We start from the raw sequence: 21,169 nt of genomic DNA on the forward strand, positions 1-21,169 counted from the left end.
AAGGTTTCTGTTTCGTCTCAACTGGCTTTTATTCCTCTTTTCTCCAGTGCATAGCTCCACCTCTCCAGTTTCTCTTCAAATTGTTCCCTACTCTCTCTACAGATTACAATGTTTTCTGCAAGCATCACAATCAACAATAAAGACATAAATCCTAATAAATTCTTCCTTGACCTCATCTGTCAGTCTATCCATCACAAAAAAGAAGTTTAGGGGTAATTCTTGATGTAATCTCAGCCCCACCTAGAACCTATCTATAATTTCTATTGCACACCTCACCACTGTCTAATTGTCTGTATACATGTCCTGCACCAACCTCGCATACTGCCACTTCTGACTTCCTCATAGAGTACTACCGTTCTTCTCTTGGCACCCTGTGAAATGCTTTCTCTAGCTCCACAAAGACATTGTGCGACTCCCTCTGACCTTCACTATACTATATACTCCTCCATCAACACAAATGCCATATGCCACAAAGCAAATCACATCTGTAGTTGTCCAGCCTGAACTTCTCCAGTGGTCTGGTAACTCTTCCGTACTACCCAGAGTCTGTGTCACTTCTTCCTAAACTTAAAATTCTTTCTTCTTCAACATCCCCCACTTAATGCTTTCCTCTGTTTTACACTCACTTGCTCTTCTTAATGTCCAAAGTCAAACCTATGTGCACCTTTCTCCACTCTTGTAAGTCTCCCTTTGTACCTCCCAATTCATAAAAAATGTCTTCACCACAACCATTTCTACCCTTTTTGCAAATTCCCCACCATCTGTTATCCTGCATTTCGCCTAATCATGCGACCCAACTCTTCCTCGTCACTTCTGTTCCCTGCACCTACATGCCCACTGACGTCTGCTGCAATCACTAATCTTTCCTCTGGGAACACTCTCCACCCCTAATTCTGTCTAAGAAGTGATATGGTTCTGTTAAGTCCCAGACTGAAACTAAAAAAAAGTCTTTCAGCACTTAGACCAACTCTACAAGAAAACCAAAGAAAATGTCGAGCCAAATCCCAAGAAACAATACATTACCTCAGAATACCTAAAAATGTTGTCTTTATTGTTTTTTGGCAACCCCTAAGAGAATCATAAAACATTTTTCATATGTACATGTTAAAATTATGTTAATAATTACACCCGTGATATCCAATATGTTATTGAATGTCAAGTATTTTCCTTGAGTACTGAGTATTGTGATAACCCTACTCACAAGTGATTGGCTGCATATGTCAAGAACTGGGGGTTGGTGTGCGGTGTGTACCCGAAAGCAGACTCATTACACGTGTAAACTATTTAGAAGGTTTTATTTAAAAAAAGGCAAACTCAAACTAGAACATCCCATATGGAAAAGATATATATAAATCTTATAAAGTTTGTGTCTGTCTAGTATGTAACTTGTATGAAAAGCATACAAGAGTGAAAACAGATATAAGATCCCTTGAAAAATCATATAAATGAAACTTGTATGTGGATACTTACTAAAACAATATATGAAAGTAATGAGAAAGTGGCCACTTTCATGAGTAAATCATATAAGCCTTATATGATTCACTATATGAAGTAGGCCACACCTTATTCAAGTCTTTTTATAAGTTTTTACTAATTCTTTTCCATATGGGATGGCTTGAAACTGAAAAAATAAACAGGAGACCTGGAGCCAAGGAAGGTCAAGGATGGAGAAACGTTCGAACATGGGGGACACAAGGAGAGCAACGGAACTGGAAACTCTGTAACAGAGGAAGACAAGCAGGAAGACGAGAGAATGGCTAGAAGTGAGTAGGTATTGCAGTGGGGTGTGCTTACTTGTGGATGAAGACCAATTAGCCTTGGAAGGCGTGTCTGTGGGAGTGTCTTGTAGGGGGTCGGCATGGTGAGAGGAGATGGTCCAGTTCTAGGAAGTCCAGACAGCAAATCCAAGAGAGTCACGACAGGCAGGAGGGAAGGCAAGTGAGCCCAGTGAGTATGAAACCTTCCGTTTGTAGTTGACTGTAGTAGTTGAACTGAACAGGACCAGCGCTGAAGAGTAGCACAACAGGGGGTGAATCTGATGGAACTGCAAACAGGGAGGCAACGTTAAACATGGGAAAGACAAGCATGAAGCTTAACACAAGGAGACAGAGTTACCACCAATGGTAGCAGGACAAACTGGTGAGAATGGCAGGCGGTGCTGGTTTAAAAACCATCCTGCTTATTTCCCTGGAATGAGCAGTAGGTGAAGTGCTAGAAACTCCATCCCAGAGGATGGAAATCTGGAACTCCTCTCACAAACAGGAAACCACCTAGACACTCTAACGGCACAAGATTTTTGGATGATCCATCTGTGGATCCCAGTGCTAAGGATTTGGAATCCATTAGAACTCCAATTGCCTGACCAGAAAGCACTAAAATGCTGTGTAGCACTGATGACAACTGTACTCAGATGATCATTTGTTATGGGCTTGTTACCATAAGCAACCATTTGTATTACACACATTAATATAATATTGATTTTGTATGCCTACAAAAGAAAAACAGTATTCATGCTTGACTTGTCAGTGCAAGGACATTCACACTGTGAATGAGTTTCAAAGAACTGTAAACAATACACAGTCTCTATGAGAGTTAAGAACCACAAAAATACAACTCACCTTCCTCTCTCCACTGTACTGTATTTAACCCTCCACTCCACACACATAACACAAACACACACACACTATAGAGTATATTATGTTCAGCTGTCAAGGCAATTATTTGTGATTAATCATTTGATTGATGTGGCAAACATGTTTCTGCTTACGACCAAATAATGGATCAATCAGGGACAGGAGAGAGATCATTTAGAAACACAGGAGAAGCCATAAATTATCTGTGATTGCCTTACACATGATTAATGTTCTAGTCTACATTGCCCTAATGTGATTCATCAGTGTTTTATATGTAATTGGTGTATATGGAGAGGGATAAATTCCATAGGTGCAGCTGGAAATAAAACATCCCAAAAGTGATTGCATGTGGGGTTGTTGTATGAAGAGTGTGTCTTTAATGGCAGCTTTGAATTTAATAAGCTTGTCATGCATATAGACAACATGTACCTATGTGTTACCTGTGGAAGTTACAGTATCTAGTTCAATTCTATCTTTAGGCACTTACTGTACTGTTACTACCAATTAGTCATAAAAACACAGTTTTCCAGTTTTACAAGCACAAAATAGTATTATTGCACCAACAAGGTGATATTCACAAGGCTATTAGCTGAACAAGGCTTTACAGCTAAAAACTTGGTGTGGAGTATGTCCTTAAAAATCTGTGTAAACTGGACAAGTGGAAGACACAGGAAGAACTGGTAGGCCTAAAACAGCTATCCATACTAGATGAAAAGAATCTTAATGTCATGCCCTTAAGAAATAGGGAAAAATCCAGCTAACACAGGATCTGAGAGATTGATCTGGCCATCTTATTTAATGGTTTTTATTTATTTTACTACTTTCTACATTATCGATACATACTGAAGACATCAAGATATATGGAATTATGTAGCAAAGAAAAAAACTGATAAATAACTCCAAATATGTCTTATATTTTAGATTCTTCCAAGTTGCCACCCTTTCCTTTCTTGGCAGCACTGCAAACCATTGGTTCATGATGTAGTCACATGAAATGATTTACACTTCACAGGTGTGCCATATCAGGGTTCATTTGTGGAATTCTTAATGGGGATGGGACCATCAGTTATGTTGTGCAGAAGTCAGGTTGGTACACACAATGTGCTTACACATGGCCCACATACCGCAAAGAATGACAGCCCTTTGGTTTGCCAGAAGTAATCCACACATGGGCCAGCACAAGGCCAGTTGCAGACACACTGCTGGCCCTGTGCTGGCCCAGAACAGTTTCAGCTCTGGCCCCAAATGTCAGCCTAATGTGTACCTTAATCAAGCCATGTAATAACAACATGCACCGGTACATATTAGTGCAAAAGTAACATGACGAAAGTCTGTTTAGACAGTGAATGGATTGATTCGTATGTAGTGCTTTTCTACTCTGGTGGATTACTCAAAGTGCTCTATACAACATACCACATTCACCTAATCACACACTTCCTCTAAACTGAGTGCTTCCTAACTACATTCATACTCTCAACTAGGGATGGGTATCGTTTAGGTTTTATCCAATACCAGTACCAAACCGGTACTTTTGAAACAGTCGCGGTGCTTAAACGGTGTTCAAACGGTGCTCAAACCAGTGCTTAAAGAAAGGAAAACACAAACTTTGTCCAAAGACCTCTCATGTTTAGCTGTTTTTCTGTAAAAAGATAACAATGTTAGCCTTTTCTGCAGCTATATTGCATATGGTATCACTCTTGCCTGGAAGCAATGCTTAAACAATGGAAAAACACAAACTTTGTCCAAAAACCTCTCATGTTTAACTGTTTTCCAATTTTTCTTTGGTCATTTTAGCCTTTTTGGCCAGGGTGAAGAGAGTATCTGCCATCAAACAAGAAGACAGCCGCATGTAACTACAACGGTGTTTGCTAGTTCACCTTACATTCATTAATGTAATAACGTGGTTAGCGTACTCAACGTAAATTACACACAAACAATATTAAGCTACTTATGCAGAGAAGAACGGCTGCTGCTGCCATCATCATCCGTCATCATTTCTGCTACACTGGCAGGGCTAGGGGCCAGGACTCTACTCTTCGGGTTCTTGGGGGATGTTGCTAACTCCGGGTCCAATAACAGGCACCACACCCGTAGTAGGTACGGTGCATTTCTCGGCTTTAAAAAAACCTGCTATGCGTCCCCAGTTATTTCATCAGATTCAAGGTGTTACCTCCTTTGCACAGTATCACCTTAAAGCACTTGTTGCAGGCTGCTGAGTTTGCATCTTTTGCTGTGAAGTAGAGCCAGACTTTTGACCGCCATGGGCATTTGTAATCTGTAGCTCTGCTCTAAAAGAACGTATGTACCTGGGCCTGCCTACTATCCTTGGAAACGTAAAATGTTTGGCTAGAAGCTGAAGTGTATCACATCTCAGGAAAAAAAAGCACCAAAATGTGCGCTGTTTTTCGGTCTGGTTACTACCGGTACCCACCCCTACTCTCGACATGCAGACTGGAGGAGACAGGGATTGAACCACTAACCTTCCAATCAGTAGGTGATCTGCTCTACCTGGTGAGCTACAGCCACCCGGTGGCAAAGATGAGTAAACCGTCACTAGTTTGGATAAAGTGTGCACTCACAAACCTGTCAAACCTGCATTTCAAACGTTGGCTACCATAGCAGTATAGTACTGCAACATGGCATTTGGTTCTTCTAAATAAAATGGGGAAAATAGGAACATAAATAGTGCCATCATTGCCAGACCTGGCCTACATCTGATTGACATACACCCTGCCATGACACCAGTCAGTCAGAAGTGCCAGCTTGATGCCAGATCCAGGTCAAACCATGTTTTCTATGGGCCTGGGCCACATAAACCAAACCACAATAGACAGTGCCATCTATGCCCGGCCTGGCCCATATCTGGATGACATACGTCTCTTGTCATGCCACAAGTCAGCCAGCTGTGCCGGCTTGATACCAGATCCGGGCCAGACCTGCTTGCTATGTGGGACTGTGTACATTTCGTACTTTTCCTCTCCAAGGCGTGAAATAGATGTGCATGCAGTAATATCAGAATAAACATGGTAACGTGTTTAAACAGATATTGCTGACACATTTACATGTAAATACATATTAGCCACCTAGCTTAGTTTCTAGCGTTGGAGGACCCAGGGATGTAATTCATACCTGCCTCTGCTGGTACTGCAACTTCTGCATGCATGTCCATTTTACATTTTTGAGAGGCAAGGCATGAAATGGATACGGTGGACACTTTGCCAATGACATTGGGGTGCATATATCGATCCCTAAAAAGGATCCTAAAATTTCATTTGAAAAGCTTTTTTTTTTTTTTTTTTTTTATAAATAACTGCTTTGAAAATGGAAAAATCTGTGTATTAAATTTGAAAAAGTATTGTAAAAATAATGCTTATTAGAATGAATTTTTGGTCTTGTTTTTAGGACTGAGGATAAATGATGTCCTATTTTCTTTTTTACACAAGATAATTCAAATTCATGGAAGAAAATTGCCAAAAGAAAAAAAAAATTCATTGGGGTCATCACTGGGAAAATTGTGCATATTTGTATGTATTACTGTCATTGCTGCAATATCTAACATCACACACAAAGGCAAGTTCCCCTTAATCCACACACTGTTGGTTTAACGGGTACAACAAGTTACGGGTACATATTTGCATAACTTTTTAGGGTATATGTACAAGTACCGGTAATTACAAGTACGAAACATGTACTGTGCTTCATAAACGAGTAACAGATGTAGTACATAACAATAACCTACAGCACACCAGAAAAATAGATTCGGCCTACCTTTTAGGCTCAGGTGCAGTGACACGGCTTTAACAAGAAGAAACCGGTCGTTAAGTGATGGCGTGACGAATCCTACTTCCGGGCCTAAAGTAGTCTGCGTTTAATATGGCTTTTGTGTTGTTAACATGTTTAATGTTTTGTATTTTCTTCTATTTAATCTCAAAAAGCTCCTAAAACAGTCAGTGATCACTGTTGACCTCCCTCAGCTTTTATTACCGCTAATCATTTATTTAAGCTCAGTTTTTAAAAACCTTAGGATGTAACTACAGCCCAGCCCATGCAGCAGTATATGAATGACTAACCTCGTATTGTGGATGGATTATCTCAGTTGTTCTCCTGGCTGAAGTTTGGTCCTTTTACAGCATCCTGCCATGCGATTACATTTGTTCCTGACCACCGAGAACACTCACGTTGACGTTTATCGAGTGGAAAAAAGTTAGCTTGTTTATATTATGCTAACATAGCTGTGTCGCAAGCGGTCACATAGCACAACATTATATACCAGCTAGCCAAACTTCAGTAACCCTACAAACGTCACTGTCAGGGGTTGTGTGTGGAGGCGTGGAAGAGATGACCCAAACGCAGGACTCACGGTGCAGAAATGATGACGATTTATTGGAGCGGGTGAATGAGCAAAGCAGGAACAAAGGACTGACTGGCTGGTTGGCTGGAAGACTGGATGGATGAATGGATGAATGGCTGGCTGGCTGGCTAACTGACTGACTGACTGAACATACATACGGAGAGATGACATGAACATCAATGACAGGACAAAGAACTGGTGAAACCGAGGAACTTAAATACACAGGTTGAATGATGACAATGATTGGAAACAGGTGAGTACAGGGCTGAACATAATCTGACTAATGACATGAGAGACAAGCTGACACGGGGAAAAAAACAGGAAGTGAGAGCATTAATGTGGCGAACTATACTGAACATGAACAAACTGAAATCACTGGGTCAACGACCCAGGAACCCTGACAGTCACTGCTGTTTAGTTTTTTGTCTTCATTTATGTTGGAAGTGATAACAGAGCTGTACGTTTTAATTTGTTTCCAAAACCCCGCAGTCAGGACATGCTATATTGTATTTAGATAGAAGCTAGCGAACTAACTTCCTGCTAACTTCTAACTCCGTTAAATGTCATAAATTCCGTTTTCATGGATGCCTGGATGTTAAACTCAATTGTTACACCTGGTAGAGCAGAACGCTGATCATTTTATTAAAGATGAAAGACTTTAGACAGTTTTTCAACTCTCAGTAATGCCAGTGATCGTTTGATATATGGACCTGCAGTGGAGTTTAGGCCCAGACACGGCTAGTGACGTCAGACTTAACGATCGGAAAGTCAGTCATTCACCACCATCTTTCTCTTCCTCCTGCGCACTAAAACCACCAAAGTCCTCTTCTCTAGTGTCGGAAACGAACAGGCTCAGGATGGCTACGTCATCCACTCTCCGCTTCTCTCCTGTGTTGTCACTTTCAAAACCAAAGAAATCCTCATTGTCAGTGTCGGAGTCGAACACCCTCTGAAGGGCCGTGGAGGTGTCCTCCTCTCCATCATGCAGCTGTCCAGCCTTTCGAAATCCGTTGGTGATCGTGGATGTTTTCACACTTTTCCACGCTGTCAGAATCCACTGGTGGAGTTGAGCATAACTTGATTTTTGCAAGTTTATCGCCGCTCGCCGCTGAACACGTAGCCCTACTTTGAAGTTTGTTTTTCACGCTACTTTCGTACGGCACTACGTTGCCTGGCGAACGGACATGTGACCAACATACCACTCTTGAACCCCGATACTGTGTGTCTGATCACATGCCCTTCCGCCAGACAACGTAGTGCCGTACAACAGCGGAACAAACAAAACAAATCGTCTTACGATATCACAAAAATCATGGACAATCCATAGAAAAGCCGCACCTGACTAAAAGCCACACGGTTCAAAGCTTGTGCAAAAAGTAGCGGCTTATAGCCTGACAATTACGGTACTCTATTTTCCGAGAGGGTGTCACTGGTGAAAAGCCCACATAAGATGATCACCAAAGTATTCAATTAAATCTACAAAAGGTGTTGTTGTCTTTTAGTTCATACTTTTTGTTCCACAGCTTTAATATAATCTATAATATATTTATATGAATACTACATGTCTATTGACATGTACAACAATTAAGCATTGCCTGCACAAATGATCTGAAATAGCAAGTTCTACTGATAGCCCAACACAGCTTTATCATATTTGATACATTTATTTCTGATTACATCTAAGTAGTGATGTAAAGGATGGCACCACACAGTGTTTTAAGACATACAGTTTTCATACCTACAACAATGAAAACTGGATCTATTGAAGCAACTGAAGTTGCAGCATTACCTATATACTGTGGCTTTTTAGAGATAACGGATAAGTGTTGGAAAATGCTATGTGAGCTGTACACTCTGGCAGCTTTTACGAACAGAAACACTGTCTTACTTGCTCAACTTTCCATAGATAAATAAAGACTAAAAAACCAAAACTTTAATTTGAGCTTCTTCTTTTTCATGAAATCTTGCTCACTGATCACGAATGCGATAAGTATTAATGGAGAATGATTATCACCATTTTCATCTCTTTGGAATTGAGACAGAGGGAATGACAGTTAATTGCAGGGTACTGCATCTGAAAATCTGCAATATCTGCCATAAAAAGGAGTTTTAGTGCATGCTCATATTAGAGACTTGACATTTTGAAAGCGGGTAGTCATGGTTATGTGCTGCTGTTATGTTATATCACCCCACATCTCAGCATCCCTTGTATTGTAAAAGAGGTAGCAGGGTTTAGGCATGGAAATGAGGCTTAAGCTATGATGCAAAATGCCTCATCTCTCCCCTATCCCTGCTCTCTATGCATGGCTGTGGATACAACAGATCTCACCATGCCAGAGCTTCCCTATTCCACTTTTAGTTATCCATCTCCCAACTCAGATTCCCTGCCTTCTTCACACACTTGCTCTTCCTGTCTCTCTCACAGCTTACATTAATTTTGTGGACCTTCATTAAGACAGCAAAAATTTGTAATACAGAAAAAAATGACTATTGTCTGGCTCCAGTACCACAGTGCCACCAAGTGGTTTATAACAACATGACTGTCTTTGAAAGAATCTACTGTAAGCACTTATTCTATATGCTCACACATACCCAGTGTGATGATGGATCTGTAGAGTTAGAATATGAAGGTTAACAGTTAACGGGTGCTCTGAGTGAAACCAACGCATGTGAAACAGAATCATCTGATGAAAGAGGGTGAAAGACAAAGAGGTAGGGGAGCCTTGGATCGATAGGACAGAGGAATAAAGAAAAATGAAGCCAAAAGAAAAAAAAAGAATGAAAGAAATTCACTCCAATTCTCCATCACTTTGTATATGCTTTCTTTTTCTTCGGTGATTCGTTGTGTGTAGAAACGTAACCATATCTTTGTTCTAGAACACCTGTCCCTACCACCATGAGGCCAGAAGGCTAGGTTGGAAACTAATGCACAAAACTACAAATACAGACACATGCATGTACTGAAACACTCACAGCCAAATGACTATCTCTAAAAATTATCCTTTGACACAAGGTAGCACATAACCGTTTTAGTGCTTTTTTTATTCTAATATCTATCACTTATCACCTTGAATAATTTGCAGATTTGTTTCCATCTAAAATATACTTTTTCCTATTCAGGAAAGGCTGGCCCTTCTGATGTTAGCCTACAATTTCCTCTGAATGATCCCCTTCCAAAACTTCAATCTTTTGTTCTTCTCTGATAAAAAAAAAAAAGGCTTTTAACTTCGATTAAATTTAGATTCTAACCTTAAAAATATGCTCACTGGTTTCTCAAGATGGTTTATTGAGTATCAAGAAAAACAAGGTAAGCAATAAAACAGGAAGAGAGTAAGAAAACACTACATTTAAATTTGCATGCAGGTATTGGATGAAAACAAAAGGATGAACTGACAGTTTCAGGTTTTGATTTAAACACTTGTTTTTCTAGAAGTGCCTTTTCTCACAAGAAATTTCCAATAACTGTCAACACATATGTGGTGAGCCTTCCTCTTAGTGTTCCCTTAACCCAGCAAAACTTGGCTATTGGTATATTTATTATATTTGCACATTAATTTATTGTTTGTATAGTTAGTACTACACTGTGAGTTAAATATCTCATATAAATTATATGTCAGAGATATACATTTCTGATAATCTAAATTTTGGAGTTTGGAGGTCAGAAAAATAAAGGTGCCAACTGGAACCAAAAGTGGTTCTTTAGACTGATGCCATAGAAGAACCTTTTTTGGTGCCACAAAGAACCTTTCAAACAATGGTTCTTTGAAGAACTATTTCTTTCAGTGGTTCATTGAAGAACCTTTAAATGTGCCCCAAAGAACCATGAAGAAATGGTTCTTTGGGGCACCTTTATAGGTTTTTCAAAGAACTTTTTTAAAATGGTTCTTTTAAGAACCCTTTTAAATCTTTCAAAATAAAATGTAATTTCAGTAGGGTAAAATAAATACGAGTACAGCATAGACATATATTAATGGTTTATTGCCATTTCGTAGTATACCAAAAGACAAAAGGGCATTTTAACCCTCAGCACAACATCACTACTAATACATGTCACATATTAGTCATTTAAACAGTAATAATTATTTTTTTTACTATACTTTAAATAAATATATATACATATATAAATACTATATCTATAGATAACACAACATGTATTGTTTAATTAATAAAACATCAGAAAGTGATAACAACATTAGAAATAGCAATAGCGTCATAACGGACCAATAAATCAACACATTTTCATCAGCAGATGTTTGCATGTTCAGTAAAAATATTTCAACGAGTTTATGATTAAAATGATTAATGAACTTCAGCGTTATGTAAGACAAGTTTCATGTTGGACTCATTGTCTTTTGTTAGTCCAGTTTAGGACAATGTCTCATATTAAATATATGTCATATCAAAACAACCACACACCTGCAGTTGTTTCAGTTTTTCACAGGTGTTTCCTGTCAGCTGGTCAACCTCACTCAGGTGGACATCCATATCAGCCAACCAAACGACAAGCTCCTCCCTTTGTGCTTCAAATCCCTCCCACTCTGAGACAAGGAGCTGAGATAGAGAAAACAAGGGTCAATTATAAAGAAGAGAGAAAACCGAAACCCTCCTCAGAAGGTCTGACTCGCATACCTGCAGTCGACCTGTGATGGACTCCTGTTTGGCGTTCACGTCATCCCAGCAGCGGCCGCACTCCCTCGCTGTTCCCAGCAGCAGAGTCTGCAGGGTGCCCTGGAAGAGCATAGTTAATGTTCGACTCCTCCTGGTCAGGCTCTCCAGCTGGGTGACCCGAGGTCTCCCCTCTCGCTGCCACCTCTGAACACACATACAAAAATTGCATGTGAAGCAGGAGGTGCAGATTCTTTTGCTATTCTTTTCTAAATCCAGGCTTAATCACGTGGGGGTATTTGGAAAACGTTTTTGGCCAGCGGACGACTGTTGTCTCGCGGAAAGTCAAATCAAATGTGTGCGATACACAATCAATTTACAAGAACACATTATAAAAGAAAGTGCCTGATTTTAACTGAATTCTGCATCAAAACAGGGTAACAGAATTAAAACGAGTGTTTGCAGCAAATGTGAGCACAAATGGTAAATGGCCTGTATTTGTATAGCGCTTTACTAGTCCCTAAGGACCCCAAACTGCTTTACACATTGAGTCATTCACCTATTCACACACTGGTGATGGCAAGCTACATTGTAGCCACAGCTGCCCTGGGGCGCACATACAGAGGCGAGGCTGCCGGACACTGGTGCCACCGGGCCCTCTGACCACCACCAGTAGGCAGTGGGTGAAGTGTCTTGCCCAGGGACACAACGACCAAGACTCGAACCGGCAACCTTCCGATTACAAGACGAACACCCAATTCTTGAGCCACAATCGCCCCACAGCCTCACTTTGTACAAGCCTGCAATTAAAGTTCTCCTCTATGCAGACAACGTTCCTGTTTTCAAGGCACAACTTAGATCTGCTGTACAAATCTTATGGATACACGATAAAGATTCTGATCCCTCATCCTAATATGGTCCCAAAAGGCTAACAAAAAACAACATAGCAATAGCAATAAAACAAATGTTGAGGCTTCAAAATACAAAGTCCATAAACCAATGGCTGACATGGGTTTTATCATAAGGGGGATAAGACTAAACGTATAATACAGATTTTAGTCTGAGAGATTTGATGTTCATTTACCTGCAGATGCACTATATGCGCCTGCTCTGTGGTTTTCCACGTTTTGCAAATCACTATTTATTACAGGAAGTAGGTGAACTAAAACAAGTCATCTTTTTTTGTGAGAGGACCATATTAATGAAACAAACCTCAATGACATCATAGATATCACTAAAGATGCTCCTGCTGCTTCTCTTCCTCCTCATCCTAATTCCTTCTCCTTGTCCTCGACTTCCATACATTTGTAATTCAATCTAATTGTTTTTCCTCCCCCTCCTCTTCCTCATTTTGTTGGAGCTGTGAAAAGAATTAGTGCAAATCTGAATTAATTTGTGCAAACAAGAAAAATCTACAGCTTTTCGGTCAGAGGTAGTCTTGTGATTTAAGCTGGGTAGAGTAGATTTATGTGTTGATGCTGCCTGCTTCAGCTCTACGACTGGCTGCTGAGTCATATTTACACCCCGGCTGGATTACAAACTTTAACCACGCGCTGAACTTTGGCCCAGTGTTGATACCTCTTGTTAGTATAATGACCTCTTCTTGGCTTAATGTATGATGGTGGATAAATGAAATGTACAAAGAAAATGTAACTATATTACAAAAGGACATGCATCTTGGTAACATGAAATGACTGGAGCATAACTTGTTAACTAGTCCGAAAAGAAGTTATACAGGAACAGTCAAAGACACACCTTCTCATGTGTCACATTTCTATTCATTCAAAACACCTATGCATAGCTGTATTTTATACAGCTCTTACAGAATTCAAAGTACAGGCTGATGTGAGTATTTAACGTACGGCTCCGCACTACTGAATTTCTGAGTTTCTAGAGCAGACACACAATTCACATCACAACAAGCTTCAGGCGCCATTTTAATGACTTTAACAATATAATAAAATTTCATTTCGGTCTAGCTGACATTACGTTATGTACGTAGCACGCAATTGAACCACATATTTTAGAGGCCAAAGGTTCAAATTAGATGGGAGCACCTTCACTTAATTATAACAGTGGTTTTGTTAGGAAAACAGTTCTGTATACTAAATTAACTATGTGCACGTTAGCATATGCTACTTCCGGTGCGGAAACTCCCGTGAGGAGCTTTGTTTCCGGTGTCCTATTCACGCCCTGTTTACGGTCCAAAACAAGTTAAGCAAATGAATGAATCAAGCGGCGATTTACATTTCTATAGATGTCTTGGGCATTTACCCAATATATCTGTAAATGATGTTCATCGACTTGTCGATATTTTTCCCCGTGCCTCAGAGCAAAAGAGAAAAGGGATTCAAATGTTATATTTCTCAGCTGTCCCTCGTTTATCTCTGTCAGGCTAAGGAGGGACTTGGAGGCAGACCGTCACTTAAGTTCACAATTTATTTACACACAGACACCAGGTGCGGATATATACAGGTGAGGGGGCAGAGGAAGAGGGTCTCCGGGGAACACAGGCACGGGAAGGGAACGGGCTATGTACACAATCCTTCACTGAAGCTCAGGTAGCTCGGACTCCGGCTTTTAGCTCACCAAACAGCGGTCCTCAGGCTGGCGAGAAATCTGGCACAGGAAGGAAGAACAGGTAAGTTGCAGCACGAAAGAAACTCGGGAAAAAGCTCAGATTTGCAATGACACTGACGAGTGTTACACAATAATCCAGCGAAGAAGCACTCTCAGCAGCCGCCTTAAGAAGTGAATGAGATGAGACGATTGTTTGCAGGTGTCCGAGCCAGGGGCTGGAGCCGTCATGACTCCGCCCCGGTAGAGCGCAGTGCGTGGGAGGGGAGAGAGAGAGACGCAGCACAACAAAAACACTTGTAGCCATACAGAGTCAGCCGAGAAGGCACAGGGTCATGACAGTACCCCCCCCTCAATGGGAGCCCCTCGGCGACCCACCCGGCCTACCCGGATGCCGCCGGTGAAACTCGCGGAGCAGACCAGGAGCCAGAACTGCCGACCGGGGCACCCAGGAACGTTCCTCTGGCCCGTAGCCCTCCCAGTCCACCAGGTACTGAACGCCCCTCCCCCGCCGCCGAGAGTCCATAATGCAGGTGATGTTCCTGCCCATCCACGAGCCGGGCGGGCAGAGGGGGCCTGGAAGGAGGGCACAACGGGCTGGAGAGCACGGGTTTGACCTGGGAGACATGGAAAACATTATGGATTGACCAGGGCCTCGATCTCGAACGGACCGATGAACGCCAGGGAAAGTTTCTTCGACTCAGCACGAATGGGAACGAAGCGTGAGGAGAGCCATACCTGTTGCCCAACCGTATAGGCAGGTGCAGGGATCCGGCGGCGGTCGGCGAGCGCCTTATTGAGCTCCGCTGTCCGCAGCAGAGAGGCTTGAGTGGACCGCCAGGCCCGGCGGCACCTGCGGAAATGATGTTGCACTGATGGGACGGTATGCTCACCTTCCACGGCCGGGAACAGGGGTGGTTGGTAGCCCAGTGAGGCTTCGAACGGCGACAGTCCAGTGGCTGATGAGGTCAGGCAGTTGTGGGTGTACTCAATCCAGGGGAGTTGCTCGCTCCAAGTGGTCTGGTTGTGACAGATGACACAGCGGAGTGCTGCTTCAAGCTCTTGGTTGGTACGCTCGGTCTGTCCATTGCTCTGAGGGTGGAAGCCCGAAGAGAGACTGACCTTGGCGCCCATCTGCGTGCAGAACTCCTTATAAGCCCGAGAGGTAAATTGGGGTCCCCGGTCGGAGACGATGTCCATCGGAATGCCATGAAGCCACCACCTCTCTGGGGACATCTTAGGCCCTCCAAGGTTTGGAGGCCTATCTCCCCTACCACCACTTCCCCTGCCAGTGGCGGACTCCCTCAGAAATCGGTGCGTTGGTGGTTCTTTGTGTCCGGGGATGGGCGTCCAGGTACACACCGGCTCACTCCTTGGCGGCCGCTTATCGGGGCCTGGAGCCTGGGGCTCGCTCGGGCCACTTCGGAGGTGGGGTGTCCCCGGCCTCTCGGCCTGGGGCTCGGTCACTCAGGCATGGCTGGCTGCCGGCGGAGCTCACGGGCGCGTCACTGCAACTCCCCCTGGCTTCTGCTCCGCGGCTGCTGAGTGAGCCCTCATCTGGGACTCTCCTCAGCTCTTTCTGGGACAGTGGCGTGGCTGGCCCTCTGTTGGTCTTCCTTGGTCTCTTGTGTTCTGGGGGCCTCTGGATGTCTGGAGTTTTGATCTCCTCCATACCTGCTTCATGCCCTGGAGGACGGGGCTGTGGCCCCCCCACACCCTCTAGCAGATCATTACATGAAGGAACCTTTTAAAAAAAACAAAAAAAAACAAGCGCGTCCATGCTCACAGGTGTACACACGGGTGATCACACCCACAAACTACACCCTTTTTGGCTCCTACCTCAAAGCACACTGTGTTCTGTTGATCTTATGTGCTGCACAATAATGTTTAATATTTAGTATTTACTGCCATATTCCCATATATCATTGTGATGTTGTTTATTCTATTACTCTTGTTCTCTTCTGCTTGTTTTCTTTTTTCTTTCTCAGCAGGTGATCCAGGTGATTGATATATGCATTTTTTTTCCTGCTCATTCTGTTGGTTTTTGTTTTTTGCCCTTCTCCCCCGTCCCTCTTCTCAGCTGTTTCTCTTTCCCTCTTTCTTTCTCCCCTTCTTTCCCCCAGTCAAGTCTGTCCTGTATTCAGTAAGTGAAAATAAAATAAACAATAAAAGGTGAATCAAATTGACCATTACGGCAAGGCTGGGATGGTCAATTTGGTAAAGTAAATCCGTTGGGCATCTTTCTTTGCCTTTAGACAACAATTCTGATGGCAAAAGAGCCAAACGGGACAGGCAAAAAAAAAAAAAAAAGGAATGCCATGAAGCCGGAATACGTGGGTGGTGAGCAGCTGGGCGGTCTCCAGGGCTGTAGGGAGCTTCGGGAGGGCGATGAAATGAGCTGCCTTAGAAAAATGATCAACGATAGTGAGGATGGTGGCATTACCTGATGATGGTGGGAGCCCCGTAATGAAGTCCAGCGCTATATGGGACCAGGGCCATCCTGGCGTGGGGAGCGGTTGAAGAAGCCCGGCGGGTGGTTGGTTGGGACATTTGTTCCGGGCACATGTGGTGCATGCCATAACGTACTCCCTGGCGTCCTTGTCCAAGGAGGGCCACCAGAAAAACCGCTGGAGGAAGGTGAAGGTGCGGCGGGCTCCTGGATGACAGGTGAACCGGGCAGTGTGGCCCCAGTGGAGCACCTGGGGTCAGACAGCAGCAGGGACAAACAACCGACCAGGGGGGCCCGGGTCAGGGTCAGTATCCTGGGCCTCGCGCACGAGAGCTTCGATCTCCCATGTGACAGCTCCAATAACACAAGTAGCTGGAAGAATCAGTTCAGGATCGGAGTCCCCCTCCGTACTGGAAAACTGACGGGAGAGTGCATCGGGCTTCACGTTGTGCGACCCTGGTCTGTAAGTGATGGAGAAATTGAATCTTATGAAGAAGAGGGCCCACCTGGCTTGCCGTGAATTTAGGCGTTTGGCAGACCGGATGTACTCAAGGTTCTTATGGTCGGTCTACACGATGAACGGGTGTTCCGTGCCCTCAAGCCAGTGCCTCCACTCCTCCAGGGCCAGTTTGACCGCTAGCAACTCCCGATCACCGATGCCGTAGTTCTGTTCTGCGGGTGAGAGACGACGAGAAAAGAACGCACAGGGATGGAGCGTACCTTCGAATCGCTGTGACAGAACTGCTCCCACTCCAGAGTCCGAAGCATCCACCTCCACCACAAACGGTTGCCTGAGGTTGGGCTGACGGAGGATGGGGGCGGTTGTGAACTTCTCCTTTAGTAGGGAAAAGGCCTCCTGAGCAGAGAGGTCCCACTGAAAAGGAACTTTGGGGGAGGTAAGTGCGGTGAGAGGTGAGGCAATCTTACTGTAGTCCTTTATGAAGCGTCGGTGGAAGTTGGCGAATCCTAGGAACCGTCGGAGTTGCTGGCGGTTCGGCGGTTGAGGCCAGTCCACCACGGCCCGGACCTTCTCAGGGTCAGGTTTGAGATCCCCCCGAGAGATGATATAGCCAAGGAAGGCCACCGTGTCAACGTGAAATTCACATTTCTCCGCTTTCACAAACAGCTGGTTCTCCAGGAGGCGCTGCAGGACCTGCCTCACGTGACTCTCGTGCTCCGCCTGGGACTTAGAGAAAATGAGAATGTCATCAAGGTACACAAAAGCACATCGATTAATAAAATCCCTCAGAACATCGTTAACTAGGGCCTGGAAGACCGCGGGCGCATTGGTTAAGCCAAAGGGCATGACGAGATACTCGAAGTGTCCAATATGTGTGTTGAAAGTGGTCTTCCACTCTCTCCTTCCCGGATTCTCACCAGGTGGTAAGCGTTTCGCAGGTCTAGTTTGCTGAACACCGTGGCCCCCTGGAGTAGCTCGAAAGCTGAATTCAGGAGGGGAAGAGGGTACTTGCTCTTTACAGTGATCTTGTTGAGGCCGCGGTAATCAATACACGGCCGGAGCGTCTTGTCTTTCTTGTCAACAAAGAAGAAACCTGCCCCCACCGGGGAAGATGACGGGTGAATTATCCCGGCAGCCAGAGAGTCATTGATGTATCTTTCCATGGTTTCCCTTTCGGGCTGTGTGAGGCTGTAGAGTCGGCCAGAGGGCAGAGGCGCCCCAAGGAGAAGATCGATAGCAAAGTCATAGGGCCGGTGTGGTGGAAGCGAGCTCGCCTCATCCTTACTAAAAACTGCTGCGAGGTCATGATAGACGGAAGGAACTGAAGATAGCTCTGGCGCTTTAGAAGGCTTCCCGGAGAGGGAAGAAGGGACAGAAGGCGTGGCGGCCCGAAGGCAGGTCATGTGGCAGCCCATACTCCACCCCATAACTTGCTCTTTCTTCCAGTCGATGTGTGGGTTGTGTTGTGAAAGCCATGGATAACCTAGTACGAGCGGGGTCACTGGTGCCTTAAACACACAAAGCTCCCGCATCATTATCTCATCCTTGAGCTCTTCGCGGATATTATTTAGCAGAGTGGTCTTCAGGGCCTCAGGTCCCCACTTGGTCTGTGCAGCTAGGGTCCAGAAATCAACAGAAAAGTCAGCCATGCTTCGCCTACCTTGCTTCAGATTAATCAAACGATAGCCGGCAGCCTCCGTACTAGAGCCTTTATCAAACACCGACTTGAAGCGAGACAGGAAGTCATCGTAAGACATTCCGGGGCACGCCTGCAGCTGGGCCTGGGCCCAGGCCAGGGCTCGATCACGTAGTAGCTGGGTGACGTAAGCGATCTTAACCCCGTCAGTAACAAACACATGAGGTAGTAATTGAAACTGCATGGAACAATGCAACAAAAATCCCGCACATTTTCCGATCTCTCCAGAAAAAGCCTCAGGTGAAGGTAAAAGCTGATCCAGCAAAACTGGGGAGGCTACTGAAGCTACCGCGCTAGCGGCCGGAGTAGCTGTGGCTGCTGTAGTGACGGCAGGAGCATGTGTTACCTGGGGAGGAGCCGCAGGAAGCGGGTAGTCGGGCAGTGGAATCCGTTGGGCGAAAGCCTGAGTTAGAGATGCCACTTCTCCGCTGAGCCTTACTAGCAGTTAGTTTCCAGCATGTGCTTCATGTCTCACTGGTTCTCATTGTCGACAAGGTAAACAGCTTCAAGCCATGTCTGTCAAGATGAGCACACAAACAAAACAATATGAATGTGAGTTTGTCGAAGGTATATATTTGTCACCAATGACATATTCACAAATATGTCACACCTCGAAATATCCTATAACCCTGCTCATAAAAAGCAAAAATCATATCCAATTTAAATTTGGCTAGTCTACCCTTTAAGGTAGTCACCTTGGGCAGCACTGTCACACTTCCAGCATGGCTTCTATTTTTAGAAGTCCATTTCTGACCACTGACCACTGTGACAACTCCTGCAGTTACATTGTGCTGTAACCAAGCACAGGCTGACAACGGCATGATGGAACACAACATATTTACATTAAACAAATGCATGAAGCTTGGGGTACAGTGAGCAGTTGATGTTTTCTCATTGCACAAGCTTAAGATCTGATGAAGCATCCAAATTTAAGTCACATAATCACAGTGAAATCAATGTTTCTGGTTTTTCAGGGATGCAAAATGAGTCTTGTGCAAAATGCATACTCTAATACTGCAACTTGGCAAAATTATGAAGGATATTGCAGTTGTGTACCTTGATTCACTTATCAAGGTTTATATCGTCTATTCTGTAAAATAGTCAGATTGTGAATTAAATAAGAATAGACAATCTTATTTAATTCACTTTATGTACAAAATTCACCTGTTTGCTGCATACATGCTACTACTGCACATTCACCTAATGTATATATTATATATGTAATGTTCTTCTTCTACCCCCCCCCCACCCACCACCGTTTTTGCACAAGTCGAGGAGCGTGTCAGGCTACATTTCACTGCGTGTTATACTTGTATAACTATGCATGTGACAAATAAAGAAGGGGCATTTATCATCAAAGAAGTTTTCCTGCTTTATTTAAGACATACAGGCTGACTTTGTTTCAGAAATCTTGTTCATGACTCATTAATACTTGCTAATCTTAATAGTGCAAAAACGGGCAGAAGTGCCTCGCTCTATGAGAGTAAAAACAATCAAGACATAGTAGTTTTTTTGCTAATTAGTAAGTGAGAAGTAACAGAAGAAAGAGCTACCAATGATGGTCAAGAGAAAAAAACAACCAAAAACAGTCAATCAGTATTCACTTCAATCTTCAGCCTCATCAACCCAAAATTAAAAAAAAATAAAATAAAATAGTAACTTATTTGTAACTTTGCCTTACCTGTGTGTGCGTGTTTTTACTCTTTCACTTTCTGTTTATTATCAATTCATTCCCTCACAGTACCACCGAGCATGATTTTTCTAAAATTAAAAAGAGAGAAAGAGAGATGAGGAAAAAGAAAGGACCTTCTGACAGTCACACAACTTGATGCAGTAGCCTGAATGGCAGCATTAAGATTTCCATGCTGACACACATGTTCATTCTCACTAACTCTTCTTCAGGCTTCTCTCTGAGATCTTTTCTCTTCCTCTTTTTTCCTCCCTCCCCCGTCTGTTTGTTGTGCTCCACCTCCCTCGGTTCTTTGAGTGCATTAATCAGTCAAGCCACAGCATCACAGCTATTACTCATCTGGTCAGAATAAGAGAGGGAGAGCGAGGAGGGGAGAGAGTCCATAACAGAGAGAGAAACAATGACAGAGCGAGACAGAGACCCAGAGAAAAGAGAGCGAGAGCTGGGGGAAAGAAAGAAAATGGAGAAGTGCAGAGAGTGAACTGCTCGGTATTCATTCATCTTTTAAAATCTCTCCTCACCTCAAGGCTTTTCATCTCTCCACCCATCCATCCATTCATCCATCCATCCACTCATTCAGCCAGCAACGAGCCAGGTATCCATTCATTCACCTATTTATAGATGCCACTAACTTCACTGCCCCCCCCTACAACCACCCACCCACCTAATCATGCATCCATCTTTCTATCCATCTTTCCATTTCCCCTT

General features: G+C 43.6%; 1 protein-coding gene across 4 annotated transcripts; it reads right to left on the reverse strand.

The window, feature by feature from the left end:
- Positions 1–11,041: 11,041 nt before the first annotated feature.
- LOC147328462 (nesprin-2-like) lies at positions 11,042–21,165 on the reverse strand. Of its 4 annotated transcripts, none has more exons than XM_086296842.1 (6): positions 20,664–21,165; positions 20,453–20,532; positions 19,118–19,287; positions 12,802–12,949; positions 11,614–11,796; positions 11,042–11,535 (listed from the first exon to the last, which is right to left on the reverse strand). In XM_086296842.1, the coding sequence occupies exons 4-6, from the start codon at positions 12,892–12,894 to the stop codon at positions 11,368–11,370; spliced, it is 444 nt and encodes a 147-aa protein (XP_086152968.1). In that variant the 5' UTR covers positions 12,895–12,949; positions 19,118–19,287; positions 20,453–20,532; positions 20,664–21,165; the 3' UTR covers positions 11,042–11,367. The 4 variants fall into 4 exon arrangements, 3 of the variants coding, with proteins under 3 accessions (XP_086152968.1, XP_086152969.1, XP_086152967.1); XM_086296843.1 differs by having other exon boundaries at positions 11,614–11,712; positions 20,646–21,165; XM_086296841.1 differs by having other exon boundaries at positions 20,646–21,165.
- Positions 21,166–21,169: the final 4 nt, after the last annotated feature.

This window comes from Aulonocara sp. 'chitande type north' Nkhata Bay, linkage group LG6 (genome assembly GCF_057382095.1).
Source record: "Aulonocara sp. 'chitande type north' Nkhata Bay isolate Kocher_YH1m ecotype deep benthic linkage group LG6, A_spYH_male_GT1.1, whole genome shotgun sequence".
NCBI classification, from domain to species: domain Eukaryota; kingdom Metazoa; phylum Chordata; class Actinopteri; order Cichliformes; family Cichlidae; genus Aulonocara; species Aulonocara sp. 'chitande type north' Nkhata Bay.

Excerpts from the sequence above, each read along its gene's own strand:
- LOC147328462 (XM_086296842.1), bottom strand. The coding sequence starts at position 12,894 with ATGTATGGAAGTCGAGGACAAGGAGAAGGAATTAGGATGAGGAGGAAG. Across the intron at positions 11,797-12,801 it reads ATATCTATGATGTCATTGAG|AGGTGGCAGCGAGAGGGGAG; the intron begins GTTTGTTTCATT and ends ATGTGTGTTCAG. Across the intron at positions 11,536-11,613 it reads CCATCACAGGTCGACTGCAG|CTCCTTGTCTCAGAGTGGGA; the intron begins GTATGCGAGTCA and ends TCTCTATCTCAG.